General features: G+C 42.0%; 1 protein-coding gene across 5 annotated transcripts in view; it reads left to right on the forward strand.

The window, feature by feature from the left end:
- LOC134669682 (DENN domain-containing protein Crag) overlaps positions 1–19,277 on the forward strand; it is a 53,912-nt gene that overhangs the window by 16,865 nt on the left and 17,770 nt on the right. For 3 of the 5 annotated variants that reach the window (XM_063527358.1, XM_063527353.1, XM_063527355.1), the window contains 18 exons: positions 459–631; positions 1,629–1,720; positions 2,665–2,786; positions 3,944–4,046; positions 4,694–4,782; positions 7,276–7,440; positions 7,564–7,783; positions 8,006–8,240; positions 8,600–8,786; positions 9,315–9,481; positions 10,131–10,246; positions 10,379–10,489; positions 10,865–10,996; positions 11,716–11,819; positions 12,587–12,701; positions 13,560–13,671; positions 14,104–14,295; positions 16,298–16,384. In XM_063527358.1, coding sequence (XP_063383428.1) covers positions 459–631; positions 1,629–1,720; positions 2,665–2,786; positions 3,944–4,046; positions 4,694–4,782; positions 7,276–7,440; positions 7,564–7,783; positions 8,006–8,240; positions 8,600–8,786; positions 9,315–9,481; positions 10,131–10,246; positions 10,379–10,489; positions 10,865–10,996; positions 11,716–11,819; positions 12,587–12,701; positions 13,560–13,671; positions 14,104–14,295; positions 16,298–16,384 — 2,522 coding nt within the window. The remainder of the gene's footprint in view (positions 1–458; positions 632–1,628; positions 1,721–2,664; positions 2,787–3,943; positions 4,047–4,693; positions 4,783–7,275; positions 7,441–7,563; positions 7,784–8,005; positions 8,241–8,599; positions 8,787–9,314; positions 9,482–10,130; positions 10,247–10,378; positions 10,490–10,864; positions 10,997–11,715; positions 11,820–12,586; positions 12,702–13,559; positions 13,672–14,103; positions 14,296–16,297; positions 16,385–19,277) is intronic. The other 2 variants (XM_063527354.1, XM_063527357.1) reach the window with 1 other exon arrangement.

Genomic DNA, 19,277 nt, shown 5'->3' on the forward strand with positions numbered 1-19,277 from the left:
CCGTATAAAAGTATAAAGAGTAGGTAATTTGATCGTGACGTCACATGCTAGGGTTTCATGTAAATTCCATAGTAACAAAATCGATTCGACAGTTTGAAAAACCTGGACAAGTGCGAGTCGAACTCGCCAACCAAGGGTTCCGTACTTTTTAGTATTTGTTGTTATAGCGGCAACAGAAATACATCATATCTGAGAAAATTTCAACTATCTAGCTATCACGGTTCATGTGCCTACAGCCTGGTGACAGATAGACGGACAGTGGAGTCTTAGTATTAGGGTCCCGATCTTACCCTTTGGATACGGGACCCTAAAAAAAACTTATTTGACTAGCAGTAGTAGTAATAGTAGTAGTTTGATTTGAGTAGTAGTAGTCCAATACCCTATTGCTTCACATCAACGGACCTTACACTTTCGTTCATCTGTCGACATGTTTCATCATGATCATCTTTTGTTTCTAGTTGTCACCGACAAACGCGAGCGACCGGGTGATAGTGACGCGACGCGACGACCAACCTTTGGTGCGGAGCGGCGCGGGGTTCCGACAGTTACTGCTCAACCTGGGCCCAGACAACTGCCAGCTCCTGCTGGCTTTAGCCATTACTGAGCAGAAGATTCTCATACACTCACTCAGGTATGTTGACCAGCCTCATGATTATAAGTGCCAGTTGCACCAACCCATTCAACACACCACCAACCACAATCAACGTCACTCGGCAGTGAACTATGAACTTCCCATACAGTAAAATTTAACGGATGTGTTAACGGTGTCAGTCGGTTTGGTGCAACTGGCACTTAGTATGTTAGTGTAGTTAATCAAAGATTTTACGTTCGTATCCTGTTAATTACCGTTACTATGCACAAGGAAACGTACCGACGAGAACGGTAGAACGTAGCACTTGCTTTGGCAATGTACATGTGCACATATGTTTCCGATTCAGGCCACAAGATGGCAGATCCTCCAACGCGCACGGTCCCTGATGCAGCTCGCGCCCATGGCTTTTTATTTACTGGACTGCTTTTTATTTAGTGATTGGCTTTAAACATTAGGATTATGGTTTAAATCCTACGTAAACCGAGCAACAATATTGTCTCTATAACTATGAAGTCTCTGACCATATCGCAAGTATATTTTCACCACACCAGCTCGAAAAGGCTTACTTTGCACTTCAAAAACGGATAGCAAAGGGGCTATTCATAAATTACGTCATTTCATTTTCCGGGCTTGGGGGGGGGGTCTAGATATCGGATGATGGTAGCATGACGTAGGAGGAATTGGGGTCATTCGAAGCATTGGGGAGGGGGGGTCAAAAGTCGTCCAAAATAGATGACGTAATTTATGAACAGCCCCAAAGTTGCATTTTATTCACATGTGAGGTATTTGTTTTATATTAATATGAGCTTTGGGTTGGTGAGGTGAAAAATTTTGTGTTTCACTCGGGGGCAAATTTTGTTTAATTCTCGTGCTTTGAAACCCTCGCAACGCTCAAGATTCCTTTTTTCGAACCACTCGCTACGCTCGTGGACACAATTTTGGATTCTTTCCCTTGCTCGGGTATCAATATTAGCACGAGCGATTAAACAACAAGTTTGCCCCCGAGTGAAACAAATAACTATTTCTTCTATTACAGACCGGATACCCTGACTGCAGTCTCAGAAGCCGTCTCAAGTCTACTGTTTCCGTTCAAATGGCAGTGCCCTTACATACCACTCTGTCCTTTAGGTAAGTTTTCACTCAATCTACTGATATATTTGCAATTATATAATATGATAGTAAATTCGAATTTGAATATTTTAAAAGCTTTATTAATTTGTTTAGCAGTTATCCCAGATAATTAGGCAGTGCCTTACAGTGGCGGCGCGTCAGACAAATTCATAGGCAAGCCGGGGCTAATTTAGCTTACATATTTCCTTTACAACTCGGCTGAAACGTCCAAAAACAGGCAAGCCGGTGGGAATCGGCTTTTATGGACGCGCCGCTACTGGCTAATATTGGTATTCCACCTGTCCAATTTCTTTGTCCAATGTACTGGCGTCTCACTCATTATTCTCATTATCTCATTAAGCAAAATGTGAGACGCAATACACATTAGAAAGAAATTGGATAGGTGGAATACAACCATTAAATAAGAGAGATTAATATATATTTAAGGTTATAGGGTATGCCTTTTAAATGCCTAATTTCTGTGGGAATTTGACGGTGTCTGTAGATTTTAATGATTTTTTATCAATGACATAATTTTGCCTAAAGATCTGGGGGAGCCCAATTTGACGACCGGTCTGGCCTAGTGAGCGTTGCCTGCGAAGCCGATGGTCCTGGGTTCGAATCCCAGTAAGGGCATTTATTTGTGTGATGAACACTAATATTCGTTCCTGAGTCATGGGTGCTTTATATGTATATTATAGTATTTATCTATTTAAGTATGTATTTCGTCGCCTAGCACCCATAGTACCATCACGCTCCGCGATTGTTGCGCCATTTAGAGTCCCAGCTCAATTGATTGTTCAATACTCTATAGAATTTCAAATTTAGCAAAAACCCTGAATGGCATAACAATCCCGTGTGGTGACTGTACAAGCTTTGCGTAGTTTGGAGCTAGGTTGATCTGTGTAAGATGTCCTCTAATATTTACATATTTATTATTTAATATGTTTGTTTATTTACAGGTTTAGCAGAAGTATTACACGCGCCGTTGCCATATTTAATCGGTGTTGACTCGAGATTCTTTGATCTCTACGAACCTCCGCCCGACGTGACGTGTGTCGATTTAGATACCAATAATATTACAGTAAGTATTCATATCATAATATTGCTGCATAATAACCTATGGGTTGCTAAGGGAGGATTTTGAAATTTGTATTTTCCATTCATACTGTTAGGGACACTATTAATTAAGACTCCGCTGTCCGTCCGTCCGTCTGCCTGTCTGTCACGTGGCTGTAGCTCATGCACCGTGATAGCTAGGCAGTTGAAATTTTCACAGATGATGTATTTCTGTTGCCGCTATAACAACAAATACTAAAAACAGAATATAATAAATATTTAAGTGGAGCTCCCATATAACAAACATGATCGTTGTGCCTAATGGTACGAGGGCTGCTACTTATGTATCCGGAAACACAAAAAATAACAAATATCTATAGTTATAAATGGTTTTATTGCCTTTGTATTTGTCCACCAAGATGAATGATGCACTTTTGCAAATGTTGAAACGATTTTTCATAGCACTTTTTCCATTCTGATCTTGGTATAGAAGACGTGCATTTTGTAGGCAAGAACGGCTCTTTCGCGACTTTCTTTTTTTTTGAACCAAATGTTCATGTAATATCTTACAAATGCTCGTCATACTATTGCCATGAGATGCCTCTATCTTGCGATATATACTATAACCATCTTGCATTATGAGCTCGTTCACAGCATCTATATTTTGTGGGATAACAGCCGATTTTGAACGTTTTTTTTTTATTCGTCCTACCGTAAATACCGTAATGTACTACGACCACAATTTATTCACTAAAACATTGACCTTCGATGGAACTTACTCCCCAAAAGTCGAAAAAAGTCGATCCATGCACTATTTTTGAGTTTATCTACTCCGAACATCGTAAAAAAAACATCTGCACGAAAATTTTCACAAGTAAATCCGTTGAAGGTGCAACAAAGAATTTTTTTAAATAATGCTACAATGTAAAACCAATTGATAGACATGTGAAACAAACTGTATATTGCTTCCAAAGAGTTCCATTGTATATATTTTTAATATAGTTCCAGTAAGTTGCCCATTCCGGATACATAAGTAGCAGCCCTCGTACGGAAGCCTTCGTGGGCGAGTTCGACTCTCACTTGGCCGGTTTTATTTTATTTTAGGGTACCTAGGTAGATTAGAGATAAATATACTTTTTATTTAATTAACATTCGGTTATTAAAATCGCCCTTTTTTTTCAGATATGCGAGTCACAACGCCACATATCAATCAAACTGTTACCCAGACGACAAGCGAAAGCTTTACGGCAAACTTTAGAAGTATTATACAGCAATATACGACCGGGTATGTTGGGTAAGATAGGATTTTCATTCATTCCCATAACTTTTAACACTTTAACACTTTCATTGCCATTCGTCATGTCATGTACCTCGAAAAGTGCTCGAGTGGAGACCACGGACTAGCAAGCGCAGCGTAGGACGTCCACACCCACAAAATGGACAGACGACCTTGTTAAGGTCGCCGGAGGTCGTAGCGGGTCGCTTCCACCCGGCACGTATGGAGGTCCAAGGGGGAGACCTATGTTCAGCAGTGGACGTCTTATGGCTGAGATGATGATGTACCTACAATCAGTGGCGTAGCCAGCATGGGTGGCACCCGGTGCGGAAATTATGGGTGTCACCCCAAAATTCAATCAAAATTGTAAAATATATTTAAAAATAATAGTTGTAATTTTTGTTAAATAGCTCAGGATTTACTCCATTGCTTTCATTTTACGAATTTTTATAGGTGTCACTACTGATGTTCACGGTCGGGTGTCACCCCTAAATGGGTGACACCCGGGGCGGACCGCCCCCGCCGCCGCCCCCCCCCCCCCCTAGCTACGCCACTGCCTACAATTAATTACACTAACACCTAAGCCTGGTGGAATACATATAGAACAGTTTTATTTGCGGTAGTGTTAAAATATATGTTTATCTTTCATATTCTAGCATCACCCGTCCACCACTCCGGAAACAGTAAATACAATGGCGAACCCACAACGAGTTTAGACAGAGACTTCCAAAGAAGAAAGAAGGAGGTATTTAGAAGGTTTTATGCATATTTAATGATTACCATGTTGTACAAACTATTATTTTAACAACTACTAGAAAGTTATTTTAATTTTAATTTATTTATTTAAGAAACAAACAGTCTTTCATAGTTATATATAACACTGGAACTTTTCTTAAAACTAGACTTACAGTTTCCTTAATGAGAATATTTGAGATTATGAGAACATCATGTTTATTAAGTAGTTTCTACACAGTAAAACAGAGCCATTTGTGCGTGCAAAAACAAAACACAAAAAAGAAAAAAGATGAAAATAAAAATAAGTTATCTGAAAATCCTGAAATACTTGACGACTATTACATATACAGTAGAATTCGTTTATTATGACTCCGCTTATACTGATCAACCGCTTACTATGACACTATGACGTAATTACTGTGCGAAGTTTGGTTTTCATATAAAATTCTTAGTGACAAATTCCGATAAGATGACTTCGCTTATAGTGACAAATCGATTACTATGACCGAAAAATCACATTTTCATGAAATTATGTCCGGTTATTCTGACACTTATGCTGGTTTTCGTGGCCGTCACCACGTCTTTCCCTGCGAGGACGTTTGGTGCGTTCGTGGCGCTGGCGTGTAAGGTAATTTAGTTTTGATCATCAGTGACAAGTTGATATTTGTTACCAGTTTTATAAAACTTATTTCTCACAAAGGAATTTGAGATTAATTTGGAAAACATAACAAAAATAATAAGTTGTACAACTATGTTTTATATGACATCCGCTTAGTATGACGTGTTTGTCACTCCCCTTCGATGTCATTATAAGCGGATTCTACTGTATAGAAATAGCCTGTGACTTCCAAACTAGCAGTCATGATGAGATGAGACCCCCGGTTCAGTTCATACCCGTAAGTTTGTCGGAACTTTAGGTGTCTCTTTCACCGCGCTGTGTTAAAGAGTGACGTGATGATAAAGTAGTATCACGTGGATTACGCCTTCTATCATGCGTCTGCTGCAGTGCATTTACTTATATCGAACGACCATGGAGGATTCTGTTGTTGCATGCCACTTCATAATCATAATAGCCTTTATTGCCAAAAACTAAAACAGTATTACATTATATATATAAACAAATTTACTTAAAAACTAACACATCGTATTCACCGGATTAGTGTTCAGCGTGTCATCTGACACATAGGCCTCTCCCAGCTGCTTCCATTCCTTTCTATCAATGGCTTTTCTGATCCAGGTGGCGCCCCCTATCGACTTGATGTCATCCATCCATCTTTTAATTGGTCTACCTCTTTTTCTGTTACCGTCTCGTGGTTGCCCGTCTGTAATTATTTTGGTCCATTTTTCCTTACTATCCCGTGTCATATGGCCTGTCCATTGCCATTTTAACTTTCTTACTTTCTTGATTACGTCTTCTATTTTCGTTTTTGCTCTTATTTCATCTGCTCTTTTACGATCTTTTAATGTGATGTTCATCATACTTCTTTCTATTCCTCTTTGGCAGGTTCTAAGCTTTTGGAGATGTTTCTGAGTCAGTGCCCAAGTTTGGCAGCCATAGGTATACATGGGAGGATACACAAGTTGAAAACTTTTTTCTTAGCTGACATTGGAAAGTGATTACTTTTAAGTATCTCCTTAAGCGACCAGAATCTTTTCCAAGCACTTGATACTCTTCTCTCTATTTCTAAAGTCGTCTGGTCTCTGAATGATATAATTTGTCCTAGATAAGTATAGTTCTGTACATATTCGATATTTTCATTATCTACTATTATGGGCCTTTCTTCTCTGTTTGTCATTATGTTCGTTTTTGATTTATTTATGGTAAGTCCGACTATTCTGCTTGCCTCTGTCAGCTGTTGCAGCATGTGTTGGAGCGTCTGAGCGTTGTCAGTTACCAGGACTAAATCGTCAGCAAACCTCAAGTGGTTAAGTGTCCAGCCGTTGATATTTATGCCAAGTGTATCCCATTGAAGGTCTCTGAATATATCCTCCAGTAAGGCAGAGAATAGTTTAGGTGACAATGGGTCTCCTTGTCTTACCCCCCTAGCTATTGGAAACTCTTCGCCAAGTGTTTCTAATTTTATTTGTGCTGTGCTATTCGAATATATGTTTTTAATCAAGCGTATGTATTTTTTTGGCACTCCTTGCCGGATTAGAGCTTTCCAAAGCGAACCATGGTTGATTGAATCGAATGCTTTGCTATAGTCCACAAATGCAATGTACAAAGCCTTTCCGTATTCTTGGCATTTCTCTATAAGTTGTAATATTAATTCATAAAGCGCCCATATCATTTTGCGGCTGAGTGTACCTGCGGTACAAATTCATGACAAGGGGCCTTGCCATGATATCCTTATTGCGATTCTGTTTAGGACCTAAACTGAATTGCTATATAAGTCGCAGTTTACGTCCTAAACAGAATCGCAATAAGGACATCATGTGGTAAGGCCCCAGCCGATCTCTGTCCCACTATTTATTTCTACTAAAACTATTTTTTAATTTTTAGTACGCCCTAGAACTGGAGATCCAAGAGGCGTTCCTCCGTTTCATGGCGGTGACGCTGCAGGGGTACCGCGCGTACCTCATACCCATCACGAAGGCGCCCACTGTTGGGACCACGGACCCCCACGCCCTGTTTCATATGGACGCCTTCATACGGTCAAGGGACAAGGTAAACCTAACCTCTCTCCTATAGGTGGCTTCCTTAGCAGATAAATGTATCTAAATATTATCGTCAAAAGTTTTCAAATCGATTTTTCATTTTGCTATATTCATAAGTTTTTTTACATTCCAGACGCAACAACGCTTTTTCACACTAATGATGCGAACGCAGATGTTCACGCGTTTCATCGAAGAACGTTCGTTCGTGTGCGACGTGGACCAAGGACTGCCGTTCTTCGACGAGTGTATAGAACGAGTCGCGTGCGGCGACAGCGGCTCGCTGCTGGGCACGGACACGAGCAACGCGTCCGAGCGGACCGTGTTCGTGCTGCCGCCGAACCCGTTAGAGGACGGTAACTATTTACAAACGTTCAGGCGTTTCATCGAAGAACGTTCGTTCGTTTGCGACGCGGACCGGGGACTGCAGTTCTTCGACGAGTGTATAGAACGCACGTGATTTTAGTTACATTGCGGACCAACAGTCCGCAATGTAACTAAAATCGCATGCGAGTTCTCGAACCGTCTAAATGCACGTCGTCTACGGGGCCAGTTTCTTATATGTGACTCGTTCTCAGGTGAAACCTACACGTACTCCAAATTCGAATTGGACCCGGCGCTGCTGGCGAAGTGCGGGCCGGGGCGCGGGGGCGGCGGCGGGGGCGGGGGCGGGGGCGGGGGCGCGCCGGCCCCCGGCCCCGGCGCCGGCGCGCTGCAGGCCGCCGCGCGCTCGGCGCTCGCGTCCGCCGAGTCGCTCGGCGACGCCTCCCCCATGGCCAGGCGGACCAAGCAGGAGATCGCCGCGGCACAGAGGTACGATACGAGAATCTTTATAAGCGTACGTCGTTATCGCGGGACCGAAAACGAGCCTGTCGAAGAACACGTGTAACGGAATGTCCGTTTTGTAAAGTTAAAATATACCGCCTACACATTTAAACCTCTAAGATGTTCTTTATGAGTTAAAACGCCGGGGCTCCCTTGCACCGTCGTTATGACCCGGGATTAATCGGTTAAATCGATAACCTGTTGCCAAATTGTAGTAGGAGCCGTGGTGACTCTATGTTGAAAGAAAATTCGCAACACGGGAAATAAAATGCGTTTGTACGAGACGGCCCGCGAATTGCTCCAATGTTTTTAAGCTTCTCAGTTTTAACCTTACCCGTTTTCTCCAGATTGGCGCGCAAAGCCAGCCTGTCACCCGAAGCGTGGGCGAAGTGTCTCCTCGGCGCGTGCTACTCCCTGTATTTCCTATCGCTCCCGAGCCGAATGATGCTCCTCCGCGGCAAGGAACAGGCCACTCTGACAGCGGCCTACGAACTACTGGAGAAGGCGACGAAGTTGCGGGTGCCTTGTGACGAAGTAAGGATATAAAACAAATCCGGCCAAGTGCGAGTCGGACATGCGCACGAAGGGTTCCGGACCATTACGCAGAAAACGGCAAAAAAATCATGTTTGTTTTATATGCAAACATATACCTTACATTCTTCATCTGTAAATTCCATTTTCAACGTCATTTGTTTTTGAGATACCGCTATTGGGTTTAGGAGGGCAGAATATACAGGGCCGCCCAGCGCCATCTATTTTTTTTGCTGTGTGTGTCCCACTGCTGGGCAAAGGTCTCCCCTCCCTTTCCAGTCCTCCCTGTGCTGAGCAAGATCCCGCAGGTCATCCCACCATCTCTTTTTCGGTCTGCCTCTGCCTCGACTACCCTGGGGATGCCAGCTAGTGGCTATTTTGGCCAATCTGTCATCATGCATCCGGCAAACACGTCCAGCTCTGTCCCACTTTAACCTCCAGCGCCATCTATATACATTCAATATTACTGCTTCAATATTTTGTACGCGTACTTAGCCTTCTTTTGTTTATGCTAATAAATTTTGTCCTCAGGTATGCTACCGCGTCATGATGCAACTGTGCGGCATCCACTCCCTGCCGGTATTTGCCGTGCGTCTCCTCTTCCTGATGAAGCGCGCCGGCCTGCAACCTAACGCGCTCACGTACGGCTATTACAACCGCTGCGTTCTCGAGGCGCCGTGGCCGCATGACATGCCCAGGTATCGTCATTCATTTAATTTCCATCTTCACCAATTAGGGTCGTTTGCACCAAACCATCTGTCACCGATTTAGCATTCGCTAAATTTGATTGTATGGACAGTTTCATAGTTCTCTGCTGCTTGACATTAATCAGTCTGTTAAATGTGGTTGGTGCAACTGGGCCTTAGATGGTTGGCAGTCCTCAACTATGCGTTTCTCCAGAAACTTGCTGCTCGCACAGCTGTCGACTGCGGTATTTCCGGACCGATACGACGATGGTGTGAACACCAAGAAAATAGCGTATTTCCATCTTAAAGGCTCGCAACTTCTCTGATGTTGGAGGTGTCTATGGGCGGCGGTAATCTCTTGCCATCAGGCGACTCGTCTAGCTTCTTTGCTTCGTATATGATAAAAAAACCCTGACGCAATAAAAAAACTGTTGCCTTCTAAAGTTGAAGTCCAGCATTCTGCTATGGTTCATGGCTCAAATCTTTTTGAGCGAGTCATGTCGCGCGCGGAACTGGCGCTGAGTGTGACACGTATCATCTATGGTTAAAACGATTTGTTATATCATAGTATCAACTGTCACATAGCATTCTTGGGAGACTAACCAAGTAACCAGTTCGCAAGTGATCTGTAATTTTAATGCAAGTTTTTATTACATGACAGTGGTTCTCAACTGCTGTGGAACAAGCTTCGCATAGCGGTGATGGGCGCGGCTCTGTTCCGAAAAGCAGGCGCTCAGCGGGCCAATCGCGCTGCCGGCTCGGGACTCTCGTCTGGAAGTAAGTTACTTACGCTTCCATCGATAACATTTGATCCTCAAAACAAACCTGATCGATTGATACCATTCATAAACTCTTATACTGTTATCCATTAAGATATGTGGACTGGCCTAACCATCATACTGTTTTCAGGTGTAGGCACGCTGCCGCGAGTGGTATCCGCGGCGGGCATGGACGGCGACTTGAGCGGGCTCGCCTTGGCCGCGTGTGAACCCGCACACAGCCGGACTAGTCTTGACGAAGGTACACTTAAACGTAGCTTACAGTGTTTGCACATGTATGGTTTTCGCATGTCGATGAAAATATACGGCGCTTGGCGTTAGCGTCTGGCGTATACTTCGTGCGTTCCGTAGCCCTTAGGTGGGCATACCGACGCTTATTTCACCACGTAATTTACACCTTGTACTGACGATTTTGCTTATATTTTCGGGTCGATAAGTAAGGATAGTAGTAGTACCTAATTGTTGGACGAGCAATATACAGCGAATCGTCAGTGTCATGTGACAATTATCACAATTTTATTAAGAAACGAGGGCTTGTGCAAGCCCGTTAACTCCAACTAGGTACACCGTTTGATCGCACAATTTCTCTCTTAATATTGACATCATATGTTGACAGCGAGTGCGCGCGAAATGGAAGCCGCGTCATCAGCATTCGAGGCACTAGTGCGGCGCGGCAACATCGTGCAGCAACAACCCGCCAGGCCGCATAAACATGCGCTCTCCACCGCTGCCGGCATACTCATATCAGGTGACTGCAACTGCATTGACATAATATATCGTCGGCCTAAGTCGCAAACCTCGTAACTCCTCCGGGGGAGTTACGAGATTTGCGACTATAAGTATTGTTGTTCAAGGTAGCAATTACTAATTTCCTTGAAATGGAGTTAAGAGGTTTGCGACTTAGGCCGACGATATATCTAAAGACGGGCTTTACGGACACTAAGAATGGTGCTAGTGCAGCGGTGTCGCTCACGAATTCGATATCGATAGACAGAAATCTAGCGCAACTAGTTGCAAACAATGGCGCGCATGCATCAACTCATCAACCAATCGCGTTGTGGCGTTAGACTGCACAATTAGCTCTTAATTCGTGTGCGTTACACCGCTGTACTGGCCCCATTCTTATTGCCCGTAAGGCCCATCTTTATATATGTTTAATGGGTGACTGTTTTATCACTAGACTGTTGGTAGTTCCTGTCTCAGCTACCATTGATTCTACGATCAATAAGCACACGACCGTAGCAGTGGTCATATGCTTCGTATGCTTAATCGATGGTAGAATCAATCAAATCATTATAGTGGCTCTCTGAGTTCTGTCAATATAACACTTTTGTGACTTTTTTAAATGCCGCCAATTACCTAATAACTCTATGAAAAAAATGTTGCGTGAGTGGGGATGTCTTCGTATTAGCTCAGATTGCTCTATCTACCGGTTTTGGGGAACTAATTATTTTTTATCTTTTCTAGGCTTACCTTCAAATCCAGACTTGTGTGAAGCGGCGCGACCGAGAAGTAATTCATTAGGAAATGATGACACAACGAATAGCGTTACGATAACTGAAAAACGACAGGTAATATCATTCAGACCAGTACCAACCACAAATGTGTCGCTTAACTTCAAACTCGGATAAATCCATTCGACCGTCTCAAGAAATATCTACCCCTATTACCTTTTCTTAATACCAAAATCGCATAATTTGACAGATGGATTTATCCGAGTTTGAAGTTAGGCGGCTCAAATATTGAAGCGAATCGGTTCAACAGTCTGTAGATACGTTGATTACACTTATATAAGTACATAGATCAGTCCCTGTGCCCTGTTTATCAAAAGCTTGTACCTTGTAATACAAGTGGAAGTCCCTTTTTGACAGCTTTTGTTAGAAAGGGACTTCCTTTTGTATTGCCAGTTACAAGTTTTTGATAAACAGGGCACAGTCTTAGCACTTTTCTGGTTACATTAAGAAACAACCCGTGGGCTATAATGGTAAAATCCTAATCACAAGAATAGACACATGCTGTGTTCTAAAACTGGTAAATAATCATAATTGTATTACCAGCTTTATATGTATCACCAGTTTCTTTTCGGTCTAAACACTACCCCGGTTTTCCCCCAACATTTGAAATGTTCCTAGAAAATAATTGGTTTAGACGCTGCTTTACTTCTAGCCTCTATCTAGCCGCTCAGACGTCAAAACTTGCCAAGACAAAATGCAATTTTGATTTGTCAAATTAAAGATTGATATCAGAATGGAATAGGCGACCTTTTTATAGGTCTCTGGGCGGCCAGAGGCTAGGATACCAGCGCTCTGTTTTGTAAGTCTTGGTACTTTTATTTCAGACGATACACGTGAGCCCGGACAGTCCGTCGGACCTTCGAATATTGACGCGGTCCGAGAGCTTCGCTGGGGACGCGCAAATTGTACAGAACTTGCAGAGGCTTTCGTTTTCTAGCAGTAAGTATTTGTAGTCACTATCGACATCTAGAATAGTAGGCTCTTGGTGTCTTAAGGGGCCCCACTGATTAACAGTCCGCCGGACGGTATCGGCCTGTCAGTTGTTCGGAACTGTCAAATTTTTGTTATAACAGACAGGCCGATACCGTCCGGCGAACTTTTTATCAGTGGGCCCCTTATTAAATCGTTATAGTTTTATTGTCAGCCCATAAATCAAGAGTCGAATGCAAATTTTAAAAATAAAGTTAATAATTCATGTTTGCATTATATGGGTCATCCATTAATTACATCACACGTTTAGGGGGAGGGAGGGGGTCAAGAAAATGTGACATATTGTGACATGGGGGAGGGGGGAGACACAAACTTTGTGATGTCACTTTAACTTCATCAGTAACCGAAAATTTATTTAAATTATTTTATTCCCTGTACATTTAAATAACAAGTTTTCAAAACGATAATCGTTTTTAGTCGTTTAATTTTCTTTCCTAAGCAGTTTTTTAGGTTATAAAATTACTAATATTTATATCGTCAAAAATATTTTGATAAAATATTAATATTACTTAGGCACTTACTTAATTCGATTTGGCGATTTCGTAGAAAAAACTGTGACGTCACACTAGGGGGGAGGGGTTTGCCAAATGTGACCAAGTGTGACGAGGAGGGGGGGAGGGGTCAAAAAACCTAGAAATTCGTGTGACGTAATTAATGTATGACCCCTTACGTGAACGTGGGTGTGCGTAGTTTTTCTCTTTAACCGAGTTTTAGGTCTCGTTTATGAAAACTATGAATGTTTCTATCGACCTTAAATCCGGAGAAATAAGTGAAAAGTGTTAAAGTAGAATTTAATTTAATTTATAGGTACATCGAATGTAAAGTCTCGGTGTTCGCGAACACTGAGTTTCCCCGAGGAGCCTGAAAAAGAGGAGGCGGCGGCCGAGCCCTCTGAGGAACCAGAAGGGTCTCCACTAAAGTAAGTACTAATAGAGAGAAGGAAAGTACCTAATAAATAATGTAGTGTCGTATAATTCAAATAATAAACGTAGTTTGGAACGAAGATAATTTAACTTTTCGGGAATGAATTAATATAACATTGACGGTCGTTAATATATACCGCTTAAGCTCGGTTTTCCTAGGATAGCGGTGGCGTCATATAGCGGCCGTCTCCATACTAAATAATACGGCTAAATATGGATGTCGTAGTATTTGTATGGAGACGATCGCTATACGACGGCACCGCTATCCTAGGAAACTACAGCATTAGAAACTTTTCTGGTACTATTAATGACAACAACTGTGAATCTTATGTTACTTGACGACCTCGCTGTCGCTTCACTCGTCCATTTCTTTCAGACTCTGCTGTCAATTAGCTACTTTCCTTTGTAACAATATAGTATTACCGCAGGTTATCCCCCCGCACGCCGGTGCTGGCGGACGACCCGCTGGGCGCGCTGCGCGGCCCCGCGCCGGAGTCGCCGCCCCCCGCGGCGCCGGCGCGCGGCGTCCCCGCCCCGCCGCGCCGCGAGTACTCCGTCAGCCCCAAGCTGTTCCACCGCCGCAGCGACTCCTTCCAGGACGACGCGCCGCCCGACCATGGGTACACGGCTTCCTTTTATACTTGACTCGTAGAGAGTGCCTTAAGGCATTAAGTCCGCCATTTGAACCTTCAAAGATTAAAATTGACTGCGCTCATTATAAAACCACAGTCTATAAAACAATACAGTCATTCGACGAAGCCTTCTAGACGGATCAATCATGCGGGGTACGAGGGGTGGGTCTCCTAATGCCACCCACCCCGAAAGGCACCCGAGCTGCATACATCGCCATTGTCAGTAGCTGGGTACTACTTACAATGCTAGCGTGTGTTATTGTGCGGTGTCCGCATTTACGCGTCACATCTAAAGCAGCAGTCGGCTGTTAGTTTTTACACTGTGATAAAACATTGAATCCCCTCGCATCAACACTCATCATCATCATCATCTCAGCCTATATACGTCCCACTGCTGGGCACAGGCCTCCTCGAGCGTGAGAGGGCTTGGGCTATAGTCCCCACGCTGAACACTCAACACTCATATTTTTATAATTTCTTTACATTATTGATTCAGAAAAAAAGTTAGAACCTAAATAAATAGTTCACTATTATCGAGTTGTACTCAAGTGGATTTATTTAAAGCCTTTTTGTCAGCAGGAAAAACCAACAAATAAAAAAAAATACGCGCGAATGGCCGGTCTCCCATACATATTTGGAATTTGGTGCTTTTTTTCTACTGACAAATTGGTTTGGTTCCAGAGCACGTAAATTCATCGGTGTCTAACGGTTATTGGGATTATCATTGTCATATTAATGTAATCGCGCACAATTAACAAACTGCGCGTTTAGTACAAGTCTCATCGCCACAATTTAATGTAGCAGGTCATAGCCCTCAAATTGTTTCAACCCTCATTAAATATGGCTCTTATGGTGTGGGCCCTATTTCACCAACGTGACAAATGTCGCATTTGTCGACATCACTATTACTGACGTCACAGGCCTCCATAGGCTACGGTAACCGCTTACCATCAGACGGGCGGTGTGGTTGTTTGCCACCAACATGTTAATTAAAACAAACTCCACTATATCGCCAGTAAGTAAGTATTTATTTTGCGAAGCTAATCACAAGAAATACGACAATTGTCACGAAATTCCGACACAGAACTCATTTGCTGTCAAGAATTACCGAAAGTTCTTTGAAATCTTGTAACAATTGTCATCATTATCATCATAAACATCACAAGAGAAATACCTGTTTTTTGCCGATATAATTAAGTTTTTTTAAATAATACAATGATGATGACAAACAGGAATACGGCCCGCCCGATGGTAAGCGATAACCGTAACCCATGGATGCCTGTGACGTCAGCAACAATGAGACTTGTCGAATTGTCGCACCTGTCACGTTGGTGAAATAGGGGCCTGGTTTCCTAGGATAGCGGTGCTGTCTCCATACAAATACTACGACATCCATATTTGTCCGTATTATTTTGTATGGAGACGGCCACTATTATATGACGCACCCCTTAGGAAAACCGAGTTTTAGTGATCGATATGTTAAATCTTTATAAAGTGAATATAGCCGGTCTATAAATCATCATCGTCGCGTTGTCCCGGCATTTTGCCACGGGTCATGGGAGCCTGGGATCCGCTTGGCAACTAATCCTAAGAATTGGTATAGGCACTATATATATGTAGTTTCTACGAAAGCGACTGACATCTTACCTTCCTACCCAGAGAGTAAACTAGGCCTTATTGGGAAATAGTCCGGTATCCTCACCATGATTTCCTTCACCGAAAAGCGACTGGTAAATATATGATATTTCGTACGCAAGTTCCGAAAAACTCATTGTTACGAGCCGGGGTTTGAACCCGGGACCTCCGGATTGAAAGTTGCACGCTCTTACCGCTAGGCCACCACTAGCAAGGCCAGCTAGCCTGGTCTATAACACATATAACTGAGACTAACTTAGTACTAAACGCGCACCCATTGCCACACCACCCATCAGTAGCGCTAGTGCTGCCCCCCCTGCGAGCGCGATAACCTCGATAGTTTCCTGTTTGGCAGGAAACTACACAGGAGCGAGACAGTCCCCGCCGGCACAGTGTCGTCCAGCCTCGCCAGCCTTGGGAACACGCTCAAGATCAGCTTCGGGTAAGAACGTTATAGTTTTACCCTCTAAGGGCCCCTTTAGACGATGCGGGTTTTGATCGGTCGGTTGAATTGCACGTAACCAGTGAACGCATATATTTAGTATGGAAACCGCCTTTAGGAACATTACCGTTCAAATTCTCGGGCCCAATTAGCACACATACACAATTACGCCTACATTCAAATAAGACGACGCGCTTACAGAGCCTGTAATCAAAGCTGGTAAACGAAATAATAGTCGTCTTTATTATACTAATGGTACATAGCTAAGTGTAGATGAAATGCATATAATGTCAATAACTACCAATCAGCGACATTAATCCGCTAATAACCTTCTTGCTGTACGTACTGGCCGCTGAGAGTTCGCGGTTCATATTTGATTAGAATATGACTTGGACAGGGATAGGGTTATGCCATACATTGAAAAACCAGTCAAATAATTCACGTATAATAATTTAATGCAGATTAAAAGATAACTAGTTAAAATGTTGTTATGAAATGGCAGACTAACTCAACGTAAGTAAATATATCATTGTTGTATAAATGTATTCCGCTATAATAAGTATTTTGTATATTTTAGTATCAATTTGTATGGCAGTGCGAAGTTACGTTCAAGTATAGTCTGTCCGTTTTTCTAAGATGAAGTAAGTACTTAAATGTATGGCGAACTTGATTTTAGAAATCGGACTGGCTATACAGTCTGCAAAATTTACATGGGTACACGAATCGGGTCAAAAATATTTAAACAGGCGGAGTCACAATAAATCCCCACTTCCAGTTCCAATGGAAATATTTTATATGTATATAGCCGGTCAAGCAAGTTTGTCATTAGAAAAAAAGGTGCAAAATTAAAATTTTGTATGGGACCACAGCCATTCGCGCGCTTACATTTTCTAAATTTGCCGCTCTTTTCTACTGACGGAAATGGCTTGAGAGAGAACCTACATATATGTGACAGTAGACGTAGAGGGTGGATTCAAATGATCAACATTTTCAGATAATGTGTGTATTTGTTAAATTAATCCAGTGAAAGCGCGATAGAAAAAAATGTATCTACATAGACCGGGTATGATTATCTCACGGGTATATCTCGTGAATAGAAAATATTCTAGATATCTTGACAGGCATCCACTCAATTTCATGTCTCTCTAATTGGACAGCTTTTTCCATAGTTCTCTGCGAATAGCATCTTGTGCGAATCTGAATGGAAAGTAATGTAAAATGACAATACCAAATTTGATTATTAATTTGAAATAACTAGGTAGTTTTTTTATAGCTCCATCTCATGAAATAAAAAAGGAAAATACAAATCTGTAAGAAGGAATTTATTACTACATTTATAATTATATAGAAAATACCTAAACTAAACACAAGTTAATAAAATCGTCTACTTTATTTGGCATAACACCATCCCTATTATCCTCGCAATTTAAAAAGTCGTATGTTGTTATGAAAGTCGTATGCAGTTGTTACGTTTTAACCTAGCACGGTAGTATTGAAACTAAATCGTCATGTTTATTCCAAATTTTACTGAAGTTATCTGTTTACTACAAGTGAAAAGTGATTCCACTGTCCTTAGTATGAACTAAAATAACTTCTGCACCACTTCACGACACATTAAGACATTTTTAATTACAAAAAAACGTTTGTTTTTATAAATCAATTTAGCCATCCGTCACTGACTGTCATCTCGGTCGAACTGAAGTTGCGAATCGAACAGTTTGTAAGCACCGCCTACAATCGAATAGTTTACGTTGGGTCATAACTGAGCGGACAGAATACTTCAATGTATATCAGTTCGCTGCACGTAACGAACAGTCCGCAATGTAACTAGAGTCAGGCCGAGAAAAGTCTGCAGCGATATTGATAGCCCACGCAGTGCAAGTGTCATTTTAAACGTCAAACTTCTATGAAGTTATGATGCTATCAAAATCGCTGCAGACCTTTCTTGTACTGACTCTAACATCGCATGCGAGTTCGCGCGCTGTCTAAGGGCCGATTTAGACGGCGCGAGAACTCGCATGCGATTTTAGTTACATTGCGGACTGTTGGTTACGTCCAAGTCAACCGATTGATCAAAACCCGCAATGGTATGAAACTCGCATGCAAGTTCTCGCATCGTCTAAATCGGGCTTAAATCCGCCCTTATTCATTAAACTTTACGGGTACGGATATGATGGTCGTTCTTGTCTATGTGACAGCGGGATCAAGACAGTGTCCGTCACTTTCAATCTAGCAATCTTAAAAAGTGACGGCAATTTTATCAGGTCGATAATGTCATCCAGAATATAGACAACTGGCCATTTAACATTAATAAATTTAAAAAAGAAATATGTAGATGGAGCATTCCATGAAATTGTCTACCGTTGTCCCGTACAAACGCGAAGTTTCTGAAGATTTAAAGGTATAAGAGTTTCCTTTTCTATGACAAATGGTCAAAAATATGCACAGAAAAATAATCGCCTGCTTTAAATGCCGAGAAAAAAGTCGCAACACAGGAAATAAAATGCGTTTGTACGGGACAGCCCGTGGAATGCTCCAGATCCAAAAACTCTCCATTCCTCTCCAAGAACTGGGCACATAACCTTAAGAGGCCATAATTTAGAAAGTTCATAGTTTTCTCAGCTAAATAATATGGCAATTAGACAGTATTTGTGTTTTAATCAATGATTTAATTTGTTAATTTTTGTTTTAACACTATTTTGCAAGCATGTTTGTTTATTATGTGTTTAGATGTGAATATTTTATAACAAAATCAAAACCATATTTCCAATAACATTAAACCGTCACTATGCAATTTTAAATATGTATCGTTAAATGTTGTTAACATACTTCTTTTACAGTATATATGATCCTACTTTCCCGCACTAGAGCGGGAAAACACTTTCCGTGCTTA

The sequence above is a fragment of the Cydia fagiglandana genome, chromosome 12 (genome assembly GCF_963556715.1).
Source record: "Cydia fagiglandana chromosome 12, ilCydFagi1.1, whole genome shotgun sequence".
Lineage (NCBI taxonomy): Eukaryota > Metazoa > Arthropoda > Insecta > Lepidoptera > Tortricidae > Cydia > Cydia fagiglandana.